Source organism: Astatotilapia calliptera, chromosome 5 (genome assembly GCF_964374335.1).
Source record: "Astatotilapia calliptera chromosome 5, fAstCal68.1, whole genome shotgun sequence".
In the NCBI taxonomy this organism is placed as follows: Eukaryota; Metazoa; Chordata; class Actinopteri; order Cichliformes; family Cichlidae; genus Astatotilapia; species Astatotilapia calliptera.
In genome coordinates this window covers 3,093,029-3,115,482 of record NC_137426.1, presented here as the reverse complement: position 1 = coordinate 3,115,482, position 22,454 = coordinate 3,093,029, and the positions used below count along the sequence as shown (strand labels likewise).

The window sequence follows — 22,454 nt, the reverse complement described above, 5'->3', positions numbered from 1 at the left end:
ATTCTCATTGTGATTCTGATAGCTGTTACAGTTATAAAGCTGAGGAATCAAAATTTTAATAATAGAAATTTCATTGTGAATAATAAGATTTTTCTATTTAAAGATATTTAAAGTTTATGTGATAAGTATGATCACATATATCAGGGGTGTCAAACTCAAATACACAGTGGGCCAAAATTCAAAACTGGAACAAAGTCGCGGGCTAACATTAATATTTATTGAAATATATTTATTCCTCCAGATATAAGAATGAATCTTTTCTTATGGACTCAAAACACATTTTTGCTAAAAAACTGAATATGGAACAAGCAAAGCTTAATACTAAACAATATATATATTAGCTGTATAATACCAGTAGGCCAGCTCTGATAGTAATTTGGTATGGCTTCGCGGGCAAAATGTAATTAGGCTGCGGGCCAAATTTGGCCCGCGGGCCAGAGTTTGACACCTATGACATATATGTTACTCAGGTGGAGCTGTGTGTTGGTAGGATGGAGGAGCATTTCATGTGGATGCAGTCATATCAGCAGAAATCAGTATTCAGAGAGAATCCTCTTTAATGGACCTCACCCTCTGACTTTTGTAAACAGAAATGTAATACATGAAGTAAAGGTGAGCTATTATACTCATTTCCAGCTCCATGTTTGATTCTTGAACACTTTAGCATGATTCACAGTTCACAATGATCCTTGTTTATCTCAGTCTGGGCCTTGGTGCAGCCTCTGAGTTCATCCTCTCTGAAACAAGCTCTTCAGCTCCTTCAGCCTCAGTTTAAACCAGTCAGTCTCACACTGTGCAGTGAGGCATGGACTACAAAGAACAATGTGAAGGAGAGGTAAAGCACATAAGTGAGATGTTTGTAGGAAGAAAAAATAAAGCTGAGTTAGTTGATTTCATCTTGTAACTGTTTTTCTTTTCTGTTTAAATTGGATTGGTTTGGTAAATGGCCTGTATTTGTATAGCGCTTTTACTAGTCCCTAAGGACCCCAAAGTGCTTTTACACATCCAGTCATCCACCCATTCACACACACATTCACACACTGGTGGAGGCAAGCTACAGTTGTAGCCACAGCTGCTCTGGGGCAGACTGACAGAAGCGAGGCTGCCATATCGCGCCATCGGCCCTTCTGGCCAACACCAGTAGGCGGTGGGTGAAGTGTCTTGCCCAAGGACACAACGACCGAGACTGTCCGAGCCGGGGCTCAAACCGGCAACCTTCCGATTACAAGGCGAACTCCCAACTCTTGAGCCACGATCGCTCAATTAAACGATCGGTTTAATTGTTCATGATTAATTTGGAAATGAAAATAAGCGTGAACTTTCTTAGCTGTCCCTGACTCATACCTGACTTTCCTTCTCGCCTCTGTCAGTGCGCCCCAGGGTGGCTGTGGCTACAATGTAGCTGCCATCACCAGTGTGTGAATGTGTGTGTGAATGGGTGGATGACTGGACGTGTAAAGCGCTTTGGGGTATTTAGGGACTAAGTAAAGCGCTATACAAATGCAGGCCATTTTACAAATTTTTTTCCTTCTGTCCTCATCAATCTGTATGAAAACACACTGTTTAATTCATGTTCTGTATTTCAGGGACACCTGTGGCCAGAGTGACTGTGAAAGAAGATGCTGATGCTATTTTACCCTGTTCCCTCGGCACCAGTGAGACCATTGAGTCAATGGTGTTTGACTGGAAGAAAGACGGAAAGCAGGTGTTCACGTACAATAATGGCACACATCATAATAATGACCTTGAAGATCAGTCTGCGGAGTTCAAAGGTCGAGTCTCACATTTTCCAGAAGAGCTGAAGAATGGCAACGCCTCCATAAAAATAACAGACACTAGGCTAGAGGACAAAGGAAACTATATTTGTATTTTTCCAAAAAGTCAGTCCGGTGATATAAGATTCCACATTGAGCTTGCTGTTGGTGAGTGCTGTTATAAATCAGCTGATTACTTACAGATGAAACAGTCAGTACACACATCTGGCAGGGTCTCACCCCCACAGCACACCTGCAGAAATATTATCAATATTTGGTAAATCTGCTTGTCAAACATCTGAGGTGCCCACAGGTTTTTTCAGTCTTTACTAAACAGAATAAATCTCTGTCAATGCTACTGTAAACACTGAATAAACAAATTCTCACTTCTCCTGATATGTCAGACACACAGCTGTTCAGGGTGTTTTCTGACTGTGTCATTATAATACATCCACCACCATAAATCAGTCTCTTGTGTAAATGTATAAGGACAGTTATGAAATATGTGACTGTTCTTTCTTTCTTTTTTTAGTTTAGGATTATAAAATATGTCTAATATAGCAGGTTAACACTCCTGAATTTCTTTTCTCAAGTTTGAACTGACTGCCTATTGATAATTACACAGTCACCTCTAATATTTGTGCTTTTTTCCCTTTCAGAGCCCATATTAACTTGTTAGAGCCTCTCACAGGCATGTGCACTTCTGCATGTCTGTAACTACCAGAATAAACTTAAGAAAAATTTCCAAATCATAAATATCTGATACCTGCCTGTTTTATCACTGTGAACTAAAATCTGTGATAATTATTGTAGTCTGTCAGTTTTACCTTTAGCTCTAACACAGATCATTTGTTAGAGGATTATACAGGAAATGACTGAAGCCTTGATGTTTTTAACCTTTTACTTAAGATGTTAACTAGAATTAATCAGTCATTATAAGGGCTAGGAGGCTGAAATTTACAGGATATCCTCTTCATTCTGTCTCCGATAAATGCACCAAGTTTCATGCTGATATACAGAGATGGCTTTAAGATATTACAGTTTAGTTCAAAGCGCAAAGCCGAGAATCTCTAATCAATTGCCTCAAAACGCCCAAAAAAATCTCTTCAAAGTTAACAAATAATAATGATTCATTTTGTTTTTTGCACTTTAAATCTTCTTAAATACTAAACTTAACCACAAAATCATCTCCTAAATAACTAAAATCGTGATTTTGTTTTGTTCTTTGTTTTCTAATCGGGTATTTTTCCAAAGATAAAATAGTTTTCTATGATTTCGTTTCGTTCCATTGAAACAGCGAGGCTAACACGTAAACTTCCATATATGGTCAGACAGGTGATTTTCCCGGCTTCAAAGGGAGAGTGGTTTCATTGCCTTAACTTTCTATTGGATAACAGCAGCTGTCAATCAAACTGCCGTGCGATTGGTATAAGATTCGTTTTTCTGATTGGCTGATTGGATTAACGGTCTCCATGGCGCGTTGCTTCACGTTGGCGGAAGATGCTGATAGATTATTGATGTTCGTGGGCGTTTAAGGATTTCAGCGATACCAAACTTGATTGGTGAAATAATCTAACAATCGCTTAAAATTGGCTTTAAAACCGCATTTATATTAGTTTGCGTAGCTCCGATAAAACTTTCCGACAAAACAAATTTAGTGTTTTTTCAGGTTCTTTTTACTCCCGCTTGAACGCAAACGAACTGAAGTTAATCCGTGGGGGGTTTCCCTTTAAACAAGCAATTGTTTGTTTTTAAAAAGCCGTTTTTGGTCCAATAAACGGCTTTTTAACATTGATTGTAATGGGTAGAAGTAGGGTCACGAAGTATTTACTTCCGTCAATAAAGACGTTGCTGTTTTTATGTCGTAAATTCTTTACTGAGGTTCATGAATCTACTGAAAGATAAACATCTGAACTTTGAAACGACGTATAACATGTCCGTGTCTATGTTTCCGGTCATCATGAAAATATACATTATGTTTATCTATTAATATTACCATGCAAACTTGGGTCGCATACAACCTCTGCGTTTTAAAAAGTTAAAGGTCCGAAGCATCTCAGGTGAGTCATGCCTTTGACGTCACTGATATTCGCATCCTCGTGTGTATATGTGAACTCATTACTCACTCCTAATCGTCTGCATTGAGTTATTAATCCAAGTAGAAAACTACCTTTTAAGATACATATGCTCAAAAAGTATCTTATCCCTCTCAATGTAATTAAAATTTACAGCAACTTCTAGCAATAAGTTTTATAAGACTAGTGGAATTGTTTTGGAGATTGCAGGGGGGTTTTGCTTTATTTTCTGTAACATCTACAATTGTTCAAGTACTTATTTATATTCATATTTATAGCAATAATAAATAACACTGAAATCCTCCTTAAGTAGTTATCCAGGTTACAGTGCCAGATTTTTGATGATATGTTTGCCATTTTGCTGGCACTTTCCTATCTTTTTCTGTATAACTCTAAACAAACTTAGAGATGTCCAAACCTTTCTTCCGTATAAATGTCTGCATGTGAGTCTAAAATGTTGTTTAGAGTAAAAGCTTTGAAATTAAATTCCTTTTAAAAACATCAATACTGTCCAGTAAGGCAGTATTGCGTTAGTACCCTCACATTGGCACTCAGAGTAGCTAAACATGAAAAAATAATAATTATACAATATTACTATTGTGTGTTCACAGGAGCTGCAGAGCCTTCTGTGACAAATCTTGATGAAACAAATGACTGGGCGCTCCTTAAGTGTGTTGTTAAAGGTGCTTCCCCCAAACCTACAGTCGAGTGGTGGGACAGTAACAATCAAACCATTCCTTCAGAGGAGCCGCAGGTCTCTAAAAAAGGAGAGCGCTTCTTCATCACCCTCAAAACTAATGTGACAAAGACCGACCGCTATCACTGTGTCGCCACACAGAAGGAAATCTGGCATCAGGCACATACGGAAATCAATGTGCGTTTGAATGGTGAGTGAAATTTTAATATTAAAATGTTTTAAGTAATTGTTGTTTTTCAGAAATGTGAAATGTGCTCAGACTGAATACACAGAATGATGTCTGCAAAGAAGCTAAATATTAACTAATGAAATCATAAAGACAGATGTCTGGAAAATGTTTCTCAGGTGAAAAAAGTAGAGGTGTGTGATAAAACACTCCAGCAGACAGATTCACTGGAGCTGAAGCAAAAAGTAACTTTAGTCTGAATTCAACTCATAGATGAGTTGCTTTTTGTTTGTATACAAGACCTCTTACAGGTATCATTATGAGCAGTTATCAGTGTTACATACTGTATATGATGCACAGTGTGATTATATTCCTTATTTTTTATGTGCTGTAGCAAATGTTTGAGTGCAGATGCTAAAAAGTGAGATGACACCCATTACACTTCTGAGCTCTGTCTCATTAAGGAGTCATTTTCCTATATTCTGGGAGTTTCCTGATAGCAAATCATCAAACTATTTTAATAACGTCTGTTGTGGTCCCTAAATCCAGCCAATCATGAAGTGCCAAACCATTGCTGCAACCCACAGAAAACTTAATGATACAAACACAGCAGCAAATATTAAAAATGTATATAAGAGAGGGAAGTCTGAGAAGACTTTCTAAACTAATGTTAATGCATTAAACAATAGAGCCAACAATGGAATAGGACTGCCAATCATATACTTTATAGTAAAGATGAACAAGTTTTCACTGAGGTCACAGAGTAATTGAGCTCTTTTCTATACATGTGGTGAGTGAAGGATAATCCGGATGAGTCCATTGAATTGCAAGTAAAGATATTTTTTAGCAAATGTGACAAAAGGCTTTGTGTGCTTTTCGCTCAATAGTTGTTTTCTGCTTGGAACTCTCCCATGGATTCATTTTTCCCCCAGTCTCATTCTTATTGTTGAATAACTACGGCAAGTGAGGCCTTTGATTCTGAAGAATTTGTTCTGGGTTCTTCTGTGGCCCCCTGGATGAGTCCTCGATGCTCTAGCATCTAAAAGTCATTTTGGTCAGCCACCATCACCACTGTGGTTCGCTGGAGTCACAAAGCCTTATCCATGGTTTTGTAACCTTTCCAGACTAATAGGTGACAGTGACTTTGTTTTTCAGTGGTTTCTGTAGATCATAGCATGACGTGGTGGTTTTTGAGAACTTTTAGCCCACTTTGTCAGATAGGTTCTGTGTAGGTGATTTCTTGATTCAGCAGGTCTGGCAATAATCTAATCAGGCCTAAGTGTTTTTAGTGAAAAGGAACTGAGCTTTAAAAAAATATGGTTAAAGTAAACATGGAAATCAGAAAGGGGTGAATACTTTTTCATAGCAATTAAGTGCATAATTATGTATCTACAGTCGCCCTTGCAGGGGCATGCATGACAATCCACATGTATTCATACTGTATGCATTCGTATCATTAAAAAAAAAGAATAAAATAGTAGAAATCATCTTAATGCTCAGTATTTCTGAATGTAATATTCATGCCAGATGATTAAATATAACATAAAAACAAGAAAATGATTTTGCATAAAAAATCGATCCTAACAGTCCAAAATCCTCCAGTGCAGAGAGTCATTTGTTGGCAGCGCAGCAGGCGGTCATTACACTGACAGATTCATATTTCTTGTTTTCTACAATCATCAGTCTGAAGAGATTCACTTTAATGATGTGTGTAGCTAAGAAGCTCAGGGTGGAGGAAACCTCGATTACACACAGACTCACACATGTTTTCAGATGTGAGGCTCAGTAAAAGGAAAGCAGGAGTCTGTGAGCAGCAGCACAGATTCAAACATCTTTCATACAAAACAAAACTCCAACATCATCTTTACAGCTGAGAGCAGAACCAGAACCAGCCTGTGAGCTGTGGAGACGAGCAGGAGGAAACAGGAAGTTGGATCCATGCTGACATCACTGAGCTCGCTGTTTAAACCTGCTGTTTGTTCCTAACATGCAGTCACAGTCTGAGTTACACCAATGTTTTCTCTTCAGTTCCAGAACCAAACACTGGATGGACGTTTGTAGCTGGTGTTGCTGTTGGTGTTGCTGTTGTTCTTGCTGTTGTAGTAGTTGGGATTCTTGTCAGGTGTTACATCAAGAATAAAAAAAGTAAGTTTAATGTATTTATGAACATTCTCATATTTTTGTGTGACCGTCATGTTTATAATCTTGTTTATTTTACTTTTTCACATTTTTTGAATATATTAATGAAACAAACTGAAATGAACTAAAGCTTATTGTGAGGAAAGAGGAGGAACACTGCAGAGGCTGATGAAGATGGTTAAACAGCAAACATCACAATTTATTCATAAAGACAGTTTAGCGTCTTGCCTGTAATCATAATAAAATTGGGTGAATTTTCCCACTGTACTTATGTTACTATAGCAACGAGTATAATTCAAACTTACTCATGTGTCATCGTGCACTCCACTACTTAGATTCATAGCACTACATTTCTGCTCAGTTATGACTTTTTAACACCGTTTTGTTTTCCAATCTGCAGAAAGAGAAGAAGAAACAGAATCCCCCCTTCGAGAAACAGAAAATCAGCACTGATCAAAGTGAACCCAAAGTGTGAAGTACGGTGTGTGTGTAGCTTATGTGTTTGTTTTATGAGAACCAAGTTAAGCTTTTGAGCAGAACAGTGACGACATGTTGGATTATTTTTGGTATTTTTAGCAGTTTAAAAGTTCAGAACAGATTTTAATCCTGTGGTTTAGCACATGGTTAAATGTCAGGATGGAGGGATGTAGCCATTTTTGTTATACTTTCATCCTAATCACCCCATATTTTTATATAAAAATAAAAGTATAAATGACTCATAGTGCTCAATACTTGATACACAAACCCCGTTCAAAAACAAACTTTGTCACATTCACAGTACAACATATAGTGAAATGCTTGTGTCCTGGACTGCAGACGTAGCTGCACCATTCCAGGGCTGGTTTTTAGCATGGGGGATGCCAGGGCTGTGACTGGATAACGGGTGGGTATCCAGTCAGGATACCCACCCGTTATCCAGAGGTGTGTAGTCTTACCACTACACTAACTAGCTGCCTGTCTAATGGCATCTTTTCAACATTGAAACGGGGCATTTGGGGATTTTTTTTTTCTATTTGAATGAAAACAGATGCAGTGCATCAATGCTTTCTTCATGAAATAAAAACTGTTGTATTTATTCCATAAGAGATCAGAGGTCCTCCTCCTGTTTTTTCCTCTTCTGCAGCAGTTTAATAGGACGGAGCAGAGAAATGGCTCCACCTTCTCTTGGTGCATAACATGTTACTAATAAAGAAAACTACTTTTAGCTGCTCCATTGCCACAGCAGGTAGCGCCGCATGTTTGATTTGGACACACAATCAATACTCTGGATGGATTTGTGTTTCCAGCTGCACTCATATTTCAGTAAATATCTAAATAATATTTAAAAAGAAATTTGTCTGATAACAGCAAATAACAACTGTAGAAACAAGGAAAACGTTTTTCTTTTGTTTTCTAACCCTAAACGTACATTAACTATAACCCTGAGCTGGTCTGCTGTAAATAAATATGAATCAGGATACACACACTCCATTAATGTTGTTGATGTTTGATAATGAAAATCATGTTCATGCTTTTAATTCTTCATGTCCCAATACATTATTAGTTGTCACACTGTTCAAGGATCTCGGAGTAAAATGTCGTGTGTGTGTGTGTGTGTGTGTGTGTGTGTGTGTGTGTGTGTATATAACCACCTTGGGAAGACTCAAGGAGAGGGGCAGGTTAGACTTTGCTGAAAACACCTAAAAAAGAGCCTGCAGAGATCAGAAAAAGTATCAGAAGAAGCCAAGTTGAACTTTTATCTGAATAATGGGAAGAGAAAAGTATAAAGAAGGAGAGACATGACTTATTATTTGAAGCCCATCACATCATCTGTCAAAGTGGAGGCAGTATTATTGTAGGGCTTTGTGAAAACTGGGTCATTATTGTTTACTGATGAAGTGACAAGATGAATTCTAAGTTTTCTGATTTGATTCATTTGTCAGTCGCCAAGCCAGTTACCGTGGTTTTCAGTTGTAGTAAATATACAGCTTAAAAACGTAAAGGCACATCAGATCTTAACGTGAAACAAATCGTGCTGGATATCTACACTGATAGGAACTGGGTAATATGTTTCCAACAAAAGGATGCTACATAGTTGGATGGAAATTAAATTTATATATCTACAGAGAGCTGAATTCAAACAACTCTACCATCTAGCCTTTCTGTGTGGAGACATGCAGTTAGTGGGGTTAGGTTAATTGGAGTCTAAATTGTCCATGAGTGTGAGTGCAAATGGTTGTCTGTCTCTCTGTGTTAGGTGACGTGTTCAGCGTGTACCCTGCCTCTCGCAGCTGTGATAGGCTCCAGTGACCCTGATTTGGATGAGTGAAAAAGAATGGATGGATTTATCTTTTTAGAAGAAATATAAAATTCCAAAGTATTTTGTAAAGACATTATGAACGGATGGTACAAATGAGGCAGATACAAAGAACAGGAAGTTCCCAAAATAAAACAGGAAGCAAAACAACAGGACTCCTAACATGGAAACGGAGAACAGGAGGAAGGAGAAAGGAACACCAAACTATAACCAAGAACAGAAACTACAAAGCAAAATTAACTGATCATCATCATCACCTTTATTTATAAGGCACTTTAAAACAACCAGCTCCAGCGCTCCACGCGACCCTGAAAAGATAAGCGGAAGCGAATGGATGGATGGATGTTGGGAGTCATGCAGCAGCATTATGAACCAGCTGCAGACAACAACGACTGACTGACCCCCAAATAAAGTGAGTCACAGTAGTCCAGATGGGAAGAAATAAAAGCATGGATCACTGTTTCAAGGTGCTCCCTGGAAAGAAAATATTTCACTCTCGCCTTAAATGAAAACCGAACTCAAAACCACAAATAACAAAAATAAGCATACAAAAGAAATAAAACAAAAGCTCTAAAATACATAAAAACCAAACTAAAGGTTGGATAATATTTAGTAAAAATTTGAACTCAAACTGAAAAACTGGGTCAAAAACCTGTAAAGATGTGGTTGATGTTTGATGGTGGATGGGGTGTAGCTCCTTCTGGTGTTTTTTGTTCAAAGCAGCGAAGAAGCAGTCTGATCATCTGCCAGCACAGCAGAACCACACTTTGGGTCTGTGTTTGTTAGTTAGTGAACATCACTAACTAAATATCACATACACCCCTTGAGTTGTTGGTGTGGAGGTGGTCCTCAGTTTTATTTTGAAGCTGGACTTTCTGATGTCATTTTTCAAGTTGAAATTTCATAGTGAAGGAAAAAGGGTCATTACATAGCTGACAAATACTCTACGTGTGGCAGTGTCTGTCTACAGTCTTAGTTTGATTAGCATATTTTTAGCTAATATGAATGCTAAGACCTTTACCTCATTTCTGTGATTACTGGTTTCTTTCTTGGGGGTGTAGGATGTGACCTGTTACCCTGTTAACACAGGACCAGGAGTGGACTGACTAATCAAGAGTACCTGCCTGAGGCCAAAGGGTCGTTATGGACAGTCAGCTCAATCAACGAGCAGCTCATGGACCACTCTGACTGCACACTTTTGGTGTCTCCCCCTCTCTTTGCCAAGGCAGACAGGATGAACCAGGTTGATCACATAAAGTAAGAAAGATGGGGAGTTAGGGACTGAAAAGAGGTAAGAGCCAGTTAGAAATCAGGTCAGACTAAAACAGGAGCTGAAACAGGAACCGCTTCTTTGCATTGTTACATTGTGAACAGAGTAGCCTGGGATGATGTCAGATGCCTGGCCTGAATCATTTTACCCGACCTCACTGAATGTGGCTGTACAAGGAACACTAAAACCAACACAGATCACAATGTGAAAGACAATAATCTGCAGTCTCTGAAAGGCCAAGACAGCATCACATGTGACACAACTGAGGCAGAGGACGTAAAACTAAATGTAAGAACAGGAGGCTGTCAGAATAAAACAGGAAGTGATAAAATAAAAGAACATCTAACATAGAAACTGAGAATTAACAACACAGGAAACACGAGAGAACTGAAAGAAGGAAATCAACACGTGCAAACTGACCCAGAACAGAAAGTACACAGAAAACTAACTGACCTTCAAATTGCAAAAATACTATAAATGATGAAACTTAACTTGCAAATGAATAAATAAATAAATGGAAGCTCCTAAATAGAACATGAAAGCAAACTAAGAACTGACAAAGAATATTTAAAAAAAATTAAAAATAGAAATTCCCAAACTAAAAACACAGGACCATGACAGGTTAGGAACCACTGAGCTACCATCACAACACTACATGTTCACATCACTATTAAAATATCACAGTAATTCTTCATTTTCAGACAGAATGACTACTTTCAATACTTTTTGTGTATTTTGCAGATAATCAAATAATTGTAAATATAGTAAAGAGTCAAGAATAAAAACATCAGTGTAGCAACATGATTACTGGTTTCTTTGCACAGCACATACTTTGGGGCTGATATTCTAACCGTTACAGAGGAGCTGAATGCAGTAAAATACAACTGAAGTTGTTTACTTGGTTCGTTAGGTAGTTAGTCTCAGTTTACTCAGGTTTTGTTTGTACCTGTTTGGGCAGTTATCTGTGTCACTCAGCACCTTTGTGTGTGAAAGTTATTATTACGTTCACCGTCTGTGCAGCACAGAAGGATCAGGATCCCCACCCAGATCCTTTTCATGCAGTGTTTACATTCATTTACTTTAACATTTACTTGAGTCCCACACAGGTGACGTCTGAGCCTCTCACAGGTTTACTGCAGTGTTGATGTGCAGTGAAACGTTTTTTGTTTGAACTTTCTCCATGTTTTCAGGTCTGCTCGGGTATTTAGAAGCAGCTTTACATTACTTGTCATTTGTGACTTAAACAATAGGGCGCATACAAATATTAATAAACAGTTTGTTGGTTTTAACAAAATAAAACAGCATCTTAGGATTTACTGTGTTCAGGATGGTGCAGTGATTATTATGGTTCCCTCTCAACAACAAGGATCCAGTCAGAGTTTTGTGTTCTGTACTCTGGCTTCGTTCCACTCTGTCAAAGAGCCATGTGACAGGTCAGTGACCTGTCCAGAGTCTGTTGCTCTGTGACCATTAAATGCAGAGTCAGAACATAAACTAAACTAAATGAAATGAGTTTGTGAACTTGGAAAACCAACTAACATGTAATAAAAGCTACAGAGGGAATATTCTTAGTTTTGTTCTTTTAGCTTGTTAAAAATCTTATTACAGTGTCTGATGAGGTTTTGATACTGAGTTTCTGAATGTCTACAACACTGTGAGTCGGCTGCTTTCAGAAGGTTCTGTGTTGGTATTGTAATGTCTGTTCTGATTTTCTAAATCCTGCCTCTGACATATGCCCCCATACAATAATAATAAAAAAGACTAAAATTAATACTGAAACTAATAAAGACTAAACAATATAAACTGGGATGAAACAAGAAAATCTACTCTGGAAACAAACTAAACAGTAAAACTACCCTTCCTTAAGTTGCTTTCATCCATCTGGAGCTCATAGCTCATCATTAGCTGAGTGTTTAAGGACCTGCTGTGTAAGTCACTCTCTGCCAGATCGTTTTCTCCACCATGGTTGTTAATCTCTAGCTGTTGTTCTTACCCCTCAGTAATTCCTTTGCTCTGTTTGCTTCCTAGTTCTCAGCTCACAGAAGCACACCTGCCTGCCCAGTCTCCACTCAACCTTCTATCGTCTCCAGATTCCAGCCTGATCCCCTGTGCCTCCTCTCTCTTCTCAATCTAACTAACTCCAAGTAAGGACACATAAGTAAGACTCTTGTACATACAGACAACCTTTTATTATCAGCTCTTGCTGATAACATCTCTCCCTCTCTGTGAATCCTCTGATACGTCCTATATGGGAGCACCTGTTCCATCAGTCTGCTTCCATCAATTATTCAGTTTTAAATAAACTGTTCAAACTTTTCCCGGCTGTCTGAATCTGCTCATCAGTCCAGAAACTACAAAACCATGACAATTAAATGGTGTGTACCACACAGCAGGTCATAATTGCATTAAATGTTCCAAAAGTCACCACAAACACTTCAGTGACTTCAGTTGACAGACGCCCACTACGTTCAGCTGACTGTGCTGATGATGGACACCTAAATCCTTCCAACCATCTGCTTTCATGAAATCTCACCATCATAAATTTTGAATGCATCACATTTGTGGTCGTCAGGTTTGGCACATCAGCGAGTCAGAGTCCAGAGTGACTCTGATATCAACCCTCTGGCTCCACATGAAACAACATTTACCCCAAACCACAAAAAACTGGAGCATTACTGGGATTGGCAGCTTTAATTAACTTCAAAGTAAAACTCTTTGTTCAACTTATTCCTGGCACTGGATCATCTGACAGCCTTTAAAACAATTTCCCTCGGGATAAATAAAGTATTTTCAATCATAATATGACTTACTGTCTGTATTGTACTGTACAGTTTCATATTTGTCAGCATCTGGACTCTCATCATCAGAGTCTAATTGCCAGAGAGCTGAATTTTGTATCACAACAATTCATTTTCAGTCTTTCCAAAATGTTTTCTCCTTATTGATCTGGAGCGAGTTAAAAATTTTAGACTGATGCTTGTAAGATGTTTCTGTGTGCAGACCTGAAGTGGATGCTGAACACATCCTGTTCGCGTGCCGGCTGTTTCTGAGGAAAACTTACCCGAGGCTGCAGTCAGAGTTGTTGTTTGGTTCTATGGCTTTTCTTCAGAAACTCATATTAAAATTAATTCAGGGTCTCACACCAACCCGAGAATATTTCACGTTTTTCCTTTTAATAAACTTTCTCGGGTTCTCTTTTCTTCCACTTTTTAAATATTTTTTTCATGGGTTTAATTTTTTCTTTTGCTAATTGATGATCAGAAAACATACCTGATGAAACAGGACTGCAGTGAACCAAACAAGTGCAAAGACTCCTGGGACAGTTCATGTTTACCTCTGAAGCTGTTATCAGTGTTAACAACATTGTCATCCCCTATGTAGCCGGTGTACCAGAGAAACTCAGGAGAGTTTTCTCCAAGCATGACATCCCGGTGTACTTCAGACCCAGCAACACGCTCAGACACAAACTGGTTCACCCGAAAGACAAAACGCCAAAACACAGACTTAACAATGTGGTGTATGCTGTACAGTGCAGCGAGGAATGCCCAGACCTCTACATCGGAGAGACCAAACAGCCACTTCACAAGCGCATGGCACAACACAGAAGAGCCACCTCCACAGGACAAGACTCAGCAGTCCATCTGCATCTTAAGGTCAAAGGTCACTCTTTCGAGGATGCCAATGTTCACATTTTGGACAGAGAGGACAGATGGTTTGAAAGAGGAGTGAAAGAAGCCATCTATGTCCACTGTGAGCGACCATCTTTGAACAGAGGCGGGGTTTACGACACCAACTCTCTGCCATCTATAATCCAGCTTTGAGATCCTTCCCAGACGCCTTAACGCCCACTCACATCCTGGGCCATCTGACCTCAGGAATTCGCATGATTTCACACCATGTGATTAGGTAGAGGCTCATCAGGGGGTCCTTTTGTCCCTCTGTGGGGGGAAACTCCCACTAGGTTTATATCTGGGACTCTCCACCATTTGACCTTAGAACTGAAGAAGCTTCTCGGATGAAGGGTGAAACGTCTTCAAGCAACTTAAAGAAGTCCAGACGCTTTTCTTTCCAAGCTCTTTAGACTACGATGACCTGGATGACTGAGGACCTTCACAGACATGTCAGTGTTAATGTTTGATTTCCTCACTGCTGCAGATTATAAACCTGCCTAATGCTAATATGTTTCTGATCGCTGTGTGCAGACCTGACGTGAAACAAACACAAGTGTTGCAACACAACCTGTTCGTGTGGTTGATCTTTCTGAAGATTAGCCTGAGGGTGCACTCGTACTTAATGTGTGGGTTTGTGGTTTTTCTTCAGAAACAGGACTTGGCGCTGCTGCAGTGTGTGACTGCGAACCAAAGGATTTTATTACAGATTTTGTAAGAAGAGAATTCTGCTGCAAAGGCAATACAAAGACTTTTGTTATTTTTGTAAATATCTTAGAAATATGGTATCTAACCAGATATGGCATTACCCTGGCCTCCAGTAACACTCTGAGGAGTCTTTGTGTCGTTGTTGAGCCGGACTGCTTTCTTCCATCAGTGCAATATCTGCAAAATTAGAAGTGTCCTGTCTCAGAGGGACGGTCTGCTGTAATGTTGTAGTACCATATCACCCTATTAGAGCACTTGGCTCTCGCTCTGCAGGCCTACTTGTTGTTCCTAGAGTATTTAAAAGTAGAATGGGAGGCAGAGCCTTCAGTTTTCAGGCCCCTCTTCTGTGGAACCAGCTTCCAGTTTGGATTCAGGAGACAGACACTATCTCTACTTTCAAGATTAGGCTTCAAACTTTCCTTTTTGCTAAAGCATATAGTTAGGGCTGGACCAGGTGACCCTGAATCCTCCCTTAGTTATGCTGCAATAGGCGTAGGCTGCTGGGGGATTCCCATGATGCTCTGGGAGTTTCTTCTTCAGCCACTATGTGTTTATGCATCACTTTCCATTTAATTATTAGTTATTATTAATCTCTGGCTCTCCTCCACAGCAAGTCTTTATCTTGTCTTCCTCCCCTCACCCATCATGGCTGCTGTCCTCTCCTCCTTGAGCCTGTTTCTCCTAAAGATTTATTTTTATTAAAATTACGTTTTTCTTTCTTTCTGTCACCAAGTGCTTGGCTCACAGGGTGGTTTTTTTTTATTGTTGGGGTTTTTGTGTGTTAATGTAGAGTCTTTACCTTACAATATAAAGCACTTTGAGGTGACTTTTGTTGTGATTTGGTGCCATTTAAAATGAATTAAATTAAATACCATGTGAGGAAAAGATGCATTCAGTCGGTTGGATAAACATAAACTGGGAGCTGATGTGTCAGTGCTACAACTTCCTGTGGAGGACGTGGATGCTGACACTGCTGGATGAAATTCACCAGAGGACTGCAGCTCTGAGATAATGATGGTGCAGCAGGTCCACTGATCGGCAGCTTCTAGTAATTCCAGGTTTGTAGCTCCAAAACTCTGGAATCATCTTCCTCCTCAGATTAGGTCTTCCTCACTAACCGTCTCCTCATGAGCTTCAGATGAGTTACAGTTTATTGTGTCACTTTCACAGTGCATCTCTTTTGCTATTATTATATTACTTTTTATCATTATTTACTTTTATCATTTGTATTTATCCTCCAATTTTACTTATTAAAACATTACTATTATTGCTTTAAATCGTTTTATTGTTTCTTCTGTTTGTATTTGCTGTGAAGCACTTTGATCAATGTCGGCTGTGCATAAATGTGCTAAATAAATCAAATGACTTGTCTTGACTTGTGTACCTCCTTAGTCCCAAAAATCCTCACAAACCTGTTCCCAGTCTGGCGCCATGTGGCTGCAGTTCTTCCAGAAAATGTGCAGAATTTGATCTGAGCTGAAGCTGGTTTATCTTCTTATTCGCTGAACTGTTTTAGACTTTCTCACAGTAAGCATGCGTCCTTCTCCTGCTCTGAAATTTAACCTTTTTTATGTTTGTCACTGTGGATCACCCCAGAATAAATGAGAAGAAAGAGAGCCGACTGCAGCCATGAGAGGTTTTATCTCCACTCTCTGGCATGTAGTAGAGCTGGAATGATCTTCAGGAATTATAAACCATAAAGCCTCGTGGCTGCTGTATGAATTGGCCCAAAGCTCTACTTTGAGAGCCACAGACACATTTTGGAAAAGGTTCATGTTGGAGAAGAGGATGATGTCTGAAGAGGTCACAGCTCTGGTAACACTTCGATTTAAAATGTCTTAAATGCACCGAGCAAGCGATGAAATCCTTTGATATAAAACTTGACTGTCTGTAAACAAAACAGCCTGAATCCCTGAATGACAGCAAACACATGCAGCTTTCTTTCCTCCAGCTCTGCTCTTCAGTCACATTCAGTCAGCATCATCCTTTCATGCCATCATCTGTGCTTTGAGCTCGCGGTCAGAAACCAAACACAGCTAAACATTTCACGCAGGGTTTCATTCTTCATCTTTAAACAAAGGTTGGTCTTTTACACTGAACAGGAAATTTCATCCTTCTTTATTTCTACTCGCCCACCTTCATGACTCACCTTGTTTATATGGTTGCACATTCCTGAGTCACTGCAGGTTAATAACTAGTGCGTCCCACATGTTTACAAAGATATGGCTCCTCCACAGCCACAAAGGTCGGACAATCCTACAGAAAATATAACTCTTATATCTGTATTCTTCTTCCACTGTCACAGGTGCCACAGTTTTCTTTGATCACTGAAGATAATATGCTGTCAGTGCATGTGTGTATAATAATGCTGACACACAAAGCCATTATTCTACAGGCCGTCAGTTCTTGCACATGTTTTTGTCAAACTGAGGTCATACAAAGTGACCATGAGAGTGGAACTGGATCTTTTTTCCTTATTGACTTTGTAGCCTTTGTCATAAATCATGCCTGTATTTAATCCTGAGATAACACTCAGCAATAATAATAAAATACACACCTTCAGTAGCAATCCCAAAGTAATTTTAAACTATTAACCTTACAGTCAGTTAATCCTGTGGGGGCTTAGTAGATTCATAGTTCAACTCCTTCATCCTGAGTGGGTGGATGAAACTAGCAGCCCACATGTTCAGGTTCTCAGTAAACATTACATTACTGGCTGTAAAAAGACTTTAAACTTTATTTAAACCTTGTTTACACAAAGCACACTCTGAAAAATCAGCAGGTATGAGGCCACGTGAGTCATAAATCTGTTCTTCAGAATCTAACCCACGTCATTTCCCACCACATCCTATTAATTAAGATAGTGTTAGATTAGATTAGCTGTGTGCACAGTGATTCATGAGTGGTTCGTTGTGTTTTCCTAATATGGACAGAAATGTGGACCTATTGCTTATCATTAATGTGTCCATGTTAAGTAGAAGAAATACAACATTTTGGTTAAAACAGGGTATGGACATTGAGGCTGTGGACAGCTACAGGTACCTTGGTGTTCATCTGAACAACAGACTGGACTGGACTCATAACTCAGACGCCCTCTACAGGAAAGGGCAGAGCAGGTTGTACCTGCTGCGGAGACTCAGGTCGTTTGGGATGGAGGGCCCACTCCTGAAGACCTTCTATGACTCTGTGGTGGCTTCTGCTATCTTTTATGGTGTGGTCTGCTGGGGCGGCAGCATCTCTGCTGGGGACAGGAAGAGACTGAACAGGGTGATCCGAAGGGCCAGCTCTGTTCTAGGATGCCCTCTGGACCCAGTGGAGGTGGTGAGTGACAGGAGAACGGCGGCTAAGCTGTCATCCCTGTTGGACAACGTCTCCCACCCCATGCAGCAGACTGTGACAGCACTGAGCAGCTCCTTCAGTGGGAGACTGCGGCACCCACGGTGTGGGACGGAGAGATTTCGCAGGTCTTTCCTCCCCACTGCTGTCAGACTCCATAATAAAGACTTTAACTGAACAAACACACACATCCACACATGTGCAATAACACTAAGTGCAATAATCTTTTCTGGCATCGTTGTATTTTTACTCAGTTGTATATAGCATTCGTATTCTATTTTTATCTTATTGTATATTTTATTCTATTTTATTCTACTGTATATAGTATATTATTTTATTCTATTCTGTACAGCTGTGTACTGTATTTATTCTTATTGTATTCTAATTTTTGCGTCATAACTTTTGCACTGTCCACTTCCTGCTGTGACAAAACAAATTTCCCACGTGTGGGACTAATAAAGGTTATCTTATCTTATCTTATCTTAAAACTGATCTATTCTGTTCATTTCTAGCTCTGTGAGAGAGATGAGGATGGATGGAGGACAGTTAGTGAATGAGGAAGTACAGAGCTTTATGAAAGAGGAAGTGAGGACCGCGAAGATGATGAAGAGCGGAAAGACGGTTACTCCAGATGACTAACTGACAGTGCAGGACATGTGTGAGGACAGAGGGACAGTAGTGAGGTGTGCAGTAGGAATGACAGGTGGGTTCAAGGTGGGGGTGGGATTACATCAGGATCAGAGCTCCTTCTTGTTCAGTGATGATGAGCTGACAGAGGAGGTCAGGCAGGAGTCTCTGTGGATTCTGATATTTGCAGACAACACTGTGGTCTGTAGTGAGAGTAGAGAGCAGGTGGAGGAGAGCCTGGAGAGGTGGAGGTGTGTAGACGTCAGCAGACGTGAGACTGAATACATGTGTGTGAATGAGAGGGAGGCGGGTGTAACGGGGAAGGAACAGAGGCAGTGACTTTGAATACCAGGACACCGTTCTGCTCAGCAAGGTGCAGATAACCAGGGTCTCTTTGTGTTACCTGGATTTATTTCACCTGAGATTGTTGATCAGGATAAGATGGCACATAAAGCTGGTTATCAGCTAAGTTGACCCAAAGTCTGTAAGTTTCTGAGCATGAGCGTGTTCATGTGAAAGAGGTGGCGTTGGAAACATCCAAGCAATCACAGTCATCAAAGCAACAGCAGCTGAATTTACAAATAAAGACTAAAATTATAATATTAGAAAAATATGAAAAGGTTAGAAGAAGTAAGAGAGATGCTGCAGAGAAATCAGCAATATGAGAGGAAAAGCTCTGTGCTGTAGTTTAGTGTCCAGAACCCTGTATGAATCTGTGTGAGCGCTTTACATTTATGTTTCCATTTGTACCACACGCTTTTAGTCTTTATTGTATTAGATGAACAACCTGGTTAATCTGTATTTATTACGAGGAGGAGCAGGAACAGCCTCAGTGTGTGTGTGTGTGTGTGTGGTTTGTGTGTGTGTGTGTGTGTGTGTTTTCATCATATAGGTCATATTAGTGTAAAAAAAACAAAACAACCTGCAGCTGTCTTTGACCCTTTTTTTTTTTTGGAAAGAAAGTGTACTTTATTGATCCCCGTGGGGAAATTCCTCTCTGCATTTAACCCATTCACTCAATGAAGTAGTGGGCAGCCATTGGGCACCCAGGGAGCAGTGTGTAGGGACGGTACCTTGCTCAGGGGTACCTCAGGGTAGCTGCTCAGGGGAATTGAATCCCCGACCTTCCGATCAGGGGGCCACCACTCTACCTACTGAGCTATCCCTGCCCTGTCTTTGACCTTAAAGGCTGCAGATTCCGTGGTGGGAGCGTCCTTTCTCTTTACCTCAGCCTAACCTTTTTATAATAATCTGCCATCTCTGCTCATTAAGCTTTCTTCTCTCCGCGTTTCTGTGTAATTGTCGCTGTTAAACAAGTTCAATCTAAGAGGCGCTGATGTTGCGACATATACATACACCGGAAGTGCAGTTATGGTTTACTGCTTTAAGAGAATAGAAACTCAAAGTGTTTTGGAGTGCGTCAGTGCGGGAGGAGGAGTGGCTCCGAGCTTTTTCTTTTTTTTTCTTTTTAAAAAAAGAGATGCTGTAACGTTTGATCCTCAGAGGGTTTCTGCAGACATGGAGCTTCCACCACTTCTGTTTCTGAGCTTCTGTTTCCTGACTTTGTCCGGACTGACGTTTGGTGCTGAATCCGGTAAGAAACTCATTGATTTAGAGTGATAATCAGTGCAGGCGCTGTCACGTTTCACAGGAGCGGATGGAGCTTTAACGCTGCTCAGGCTGCTGCGTTAGTGGGTGGATGACTGCGGAGTCTACACCTACATCAGCTTTTAACGCAGCCGCGTTTTAGAGTAAAACAATGAGAGGGCAGATTAATGTGCAGCATCTTCAACAATGAAACGAAACTATTCTCTTTAGTGTTTATGATCAGTTACCAGAGATGCTCATTATTCCATCCTGACGTGTTTTAACCTGTAAACACATTTCTGCTTTCATCCTGCTGACACGGTGTGACGTTTGTTTGTGTCTGAATGCGATTTTTTAATGCATCTAAAGTTTTATGTTCTCTTAAAGTGGGTCGACAACAATAAACTGACTCATAGAATAGAGAATAATTAACCACACTCTCTCTCTCTCACACACACACACTGTCTCTCTTCCTGTTTCAGAGTTGGAGCTCTTTGGCTCCTGTACTCTTTTTCCTCACACTCCTTCTTCCTCTCACTGTCTTCTGTCACACCTGTCTTCTGCTCCTTGTTACCCACCACAGTATCTGGTTGGTTGTTCAGCAGCTGCTTGTCCCTCAGAACCACAGCCCTGCTGTTCTCAACCATCATTGGTGGTGTCTCCCATCAGGACATTTGGACTTCCAGTTCAATGCAGCACAGATGTTCTTCTACACTTTCCCAGCTTCTTGGTTGTGGTGCTCACTGTACGCTATCCTGTTCTGGTTCTAGTATGATCAGAGCCTCTGTGCCGTCCTTTTGCCCAGGTCAATGTTCACATCTCCTCTGATATTGTAAGCCTGGGGACTTGTGCTCTCAGTTGGGTGGTTACCTTGAGTTTGGGCACAATCTCCATCTTCAGCTCAGTAGATGCATCTGTGATTGGAGGTGGCTGGACATCATCTAGTTCAGATCCACTCTTCTTCCAGGGTCAGCTCATTATCTCCATGCTGCTCACTATTGATCCCACTCAGAGCCGGACTTGGACAAAAAATTGTCGCTGGCAATTTTGGCCCAGGTGACCCACCATGATCAGTCACCCAGGTTAAATATGTGCACATGAAGCAATGATAACACTGAGTGGTGCATGCAAAAAAAACAAAACAGGGAAATCGAACAATTAGTCATATAATCACATTATTTTCTGTTTAAAAGATGCATTACTTAGCAGGACTTAGGTAAGTAAAATAGGTCTTTGTGTCTCTGTCCTTCACTTCTACCCCAACAATCTGGCCCAACTACAGACAGGGGTGATGGCAGTTAATGTTGTTAGCGAGTGCTAACCTATGTGGAGCCTCCAGGGTTTGTTAAAAGTGTTGGTGGTACTGCTGGTGACGGTGCAGCAGTCCTGACTATTAATGTGACACATTTGGCTGCATCTGTTTCTATTTTTTTTCTGTTTCTCTCTCAGCTTTTCAGCTCCATGTATTTTTTCTTTTCTTTGTCCATCTTTATCAAACACGTCATCCACACTAAACTCTGTTCTGCAAGGTGCACCAGTGCACAGAGAAGGTGGCCTGAATAATTATATCGACAAGGAAAAGAAAATTGACCAGATTACCAGTCCAGCCCTGATCCCACTGAGCTGTGGGCTCTGGATCTCCAGTTTCAATAGCAGCTGTGTTCTGCTGATGTTGCGCTGAGTTGCTGGATGCTGTCAGAGTGGATGTTGGCTTTTACTCATCCATAGGTCTCTCATGCATAACATATAATTTTATTTAGTTTTTTAACTCTTTCAGGGTCTGTTTGTGTTTTAGTCCCAGTTCTCAGAGCGAGTGATTCAATGAGTGAAGAGGCCAGTAGGATTAATATGATTAAAAAGACGAACAGTAGGCTCCATTTCCTGAGGTTTTCTACAGTCAGAGTTAAAACACTCTGTGGCCCATTAACATGAGGCTGTTACTGACTGCGGTGTGCAGGTTCAAACTGGCAGGAAAGTTTTGAGAGCTCAGCTGGTGAAAAGGACACAGCTTGGATGTGTTTCAAATCTTTATCAGTGAAACATTTTTGGCCTCACAGCGTTGAAACTGTTGCTGCCTGAATTGGTGATATTTCATCAAGTGGAAATGAAGAAACCTGCTGTCACAGAAACT

The 22,454-nt window shown here is 40.2% G+C and overlaps 1 protein-coding gene across 5 annotated transcripts in view; it reads left to right on the top strand.

Moving 5' to 3' along the window:
- LOC113021855 (programmed cell death 1 ligand 1-like) overlaps nucleotides 1-22,454 on the top strand; it is a 39,622-nt gene that overhangs the window by 5,104 nt on the left and 12,064 nt on the right. For 2 of the 5 annotated variants that reach the window (XM_080301538.1, XM_080301537.1), the window contains exon 1: nucleotides 19,662-20,330. The exons of 1 other annotated variant lie outside the window; for it this stretch is intronic. In XM_080301538.1, the coding sequence (XP_080157664.1) occupies nucleotides 20,108-20,330 (223 nt within the window). In that variant the 5' untranslated portion in view covers nucleotides 19,662-20,107. Of the gene's footprint in view, nucleotides 1-1,586; nucleotides 1,923-4,440; nucleotides 4,717-6,562; nucleotides 6,852-7,231; nucleotides 8,297-19,661; nucleotides 20,331-22,454 lie in introns of those variants that run through there. 2 more of the 5 variants (XM_080301539.1, XM_080301541.1) reach the window with 2 other exon arrangements.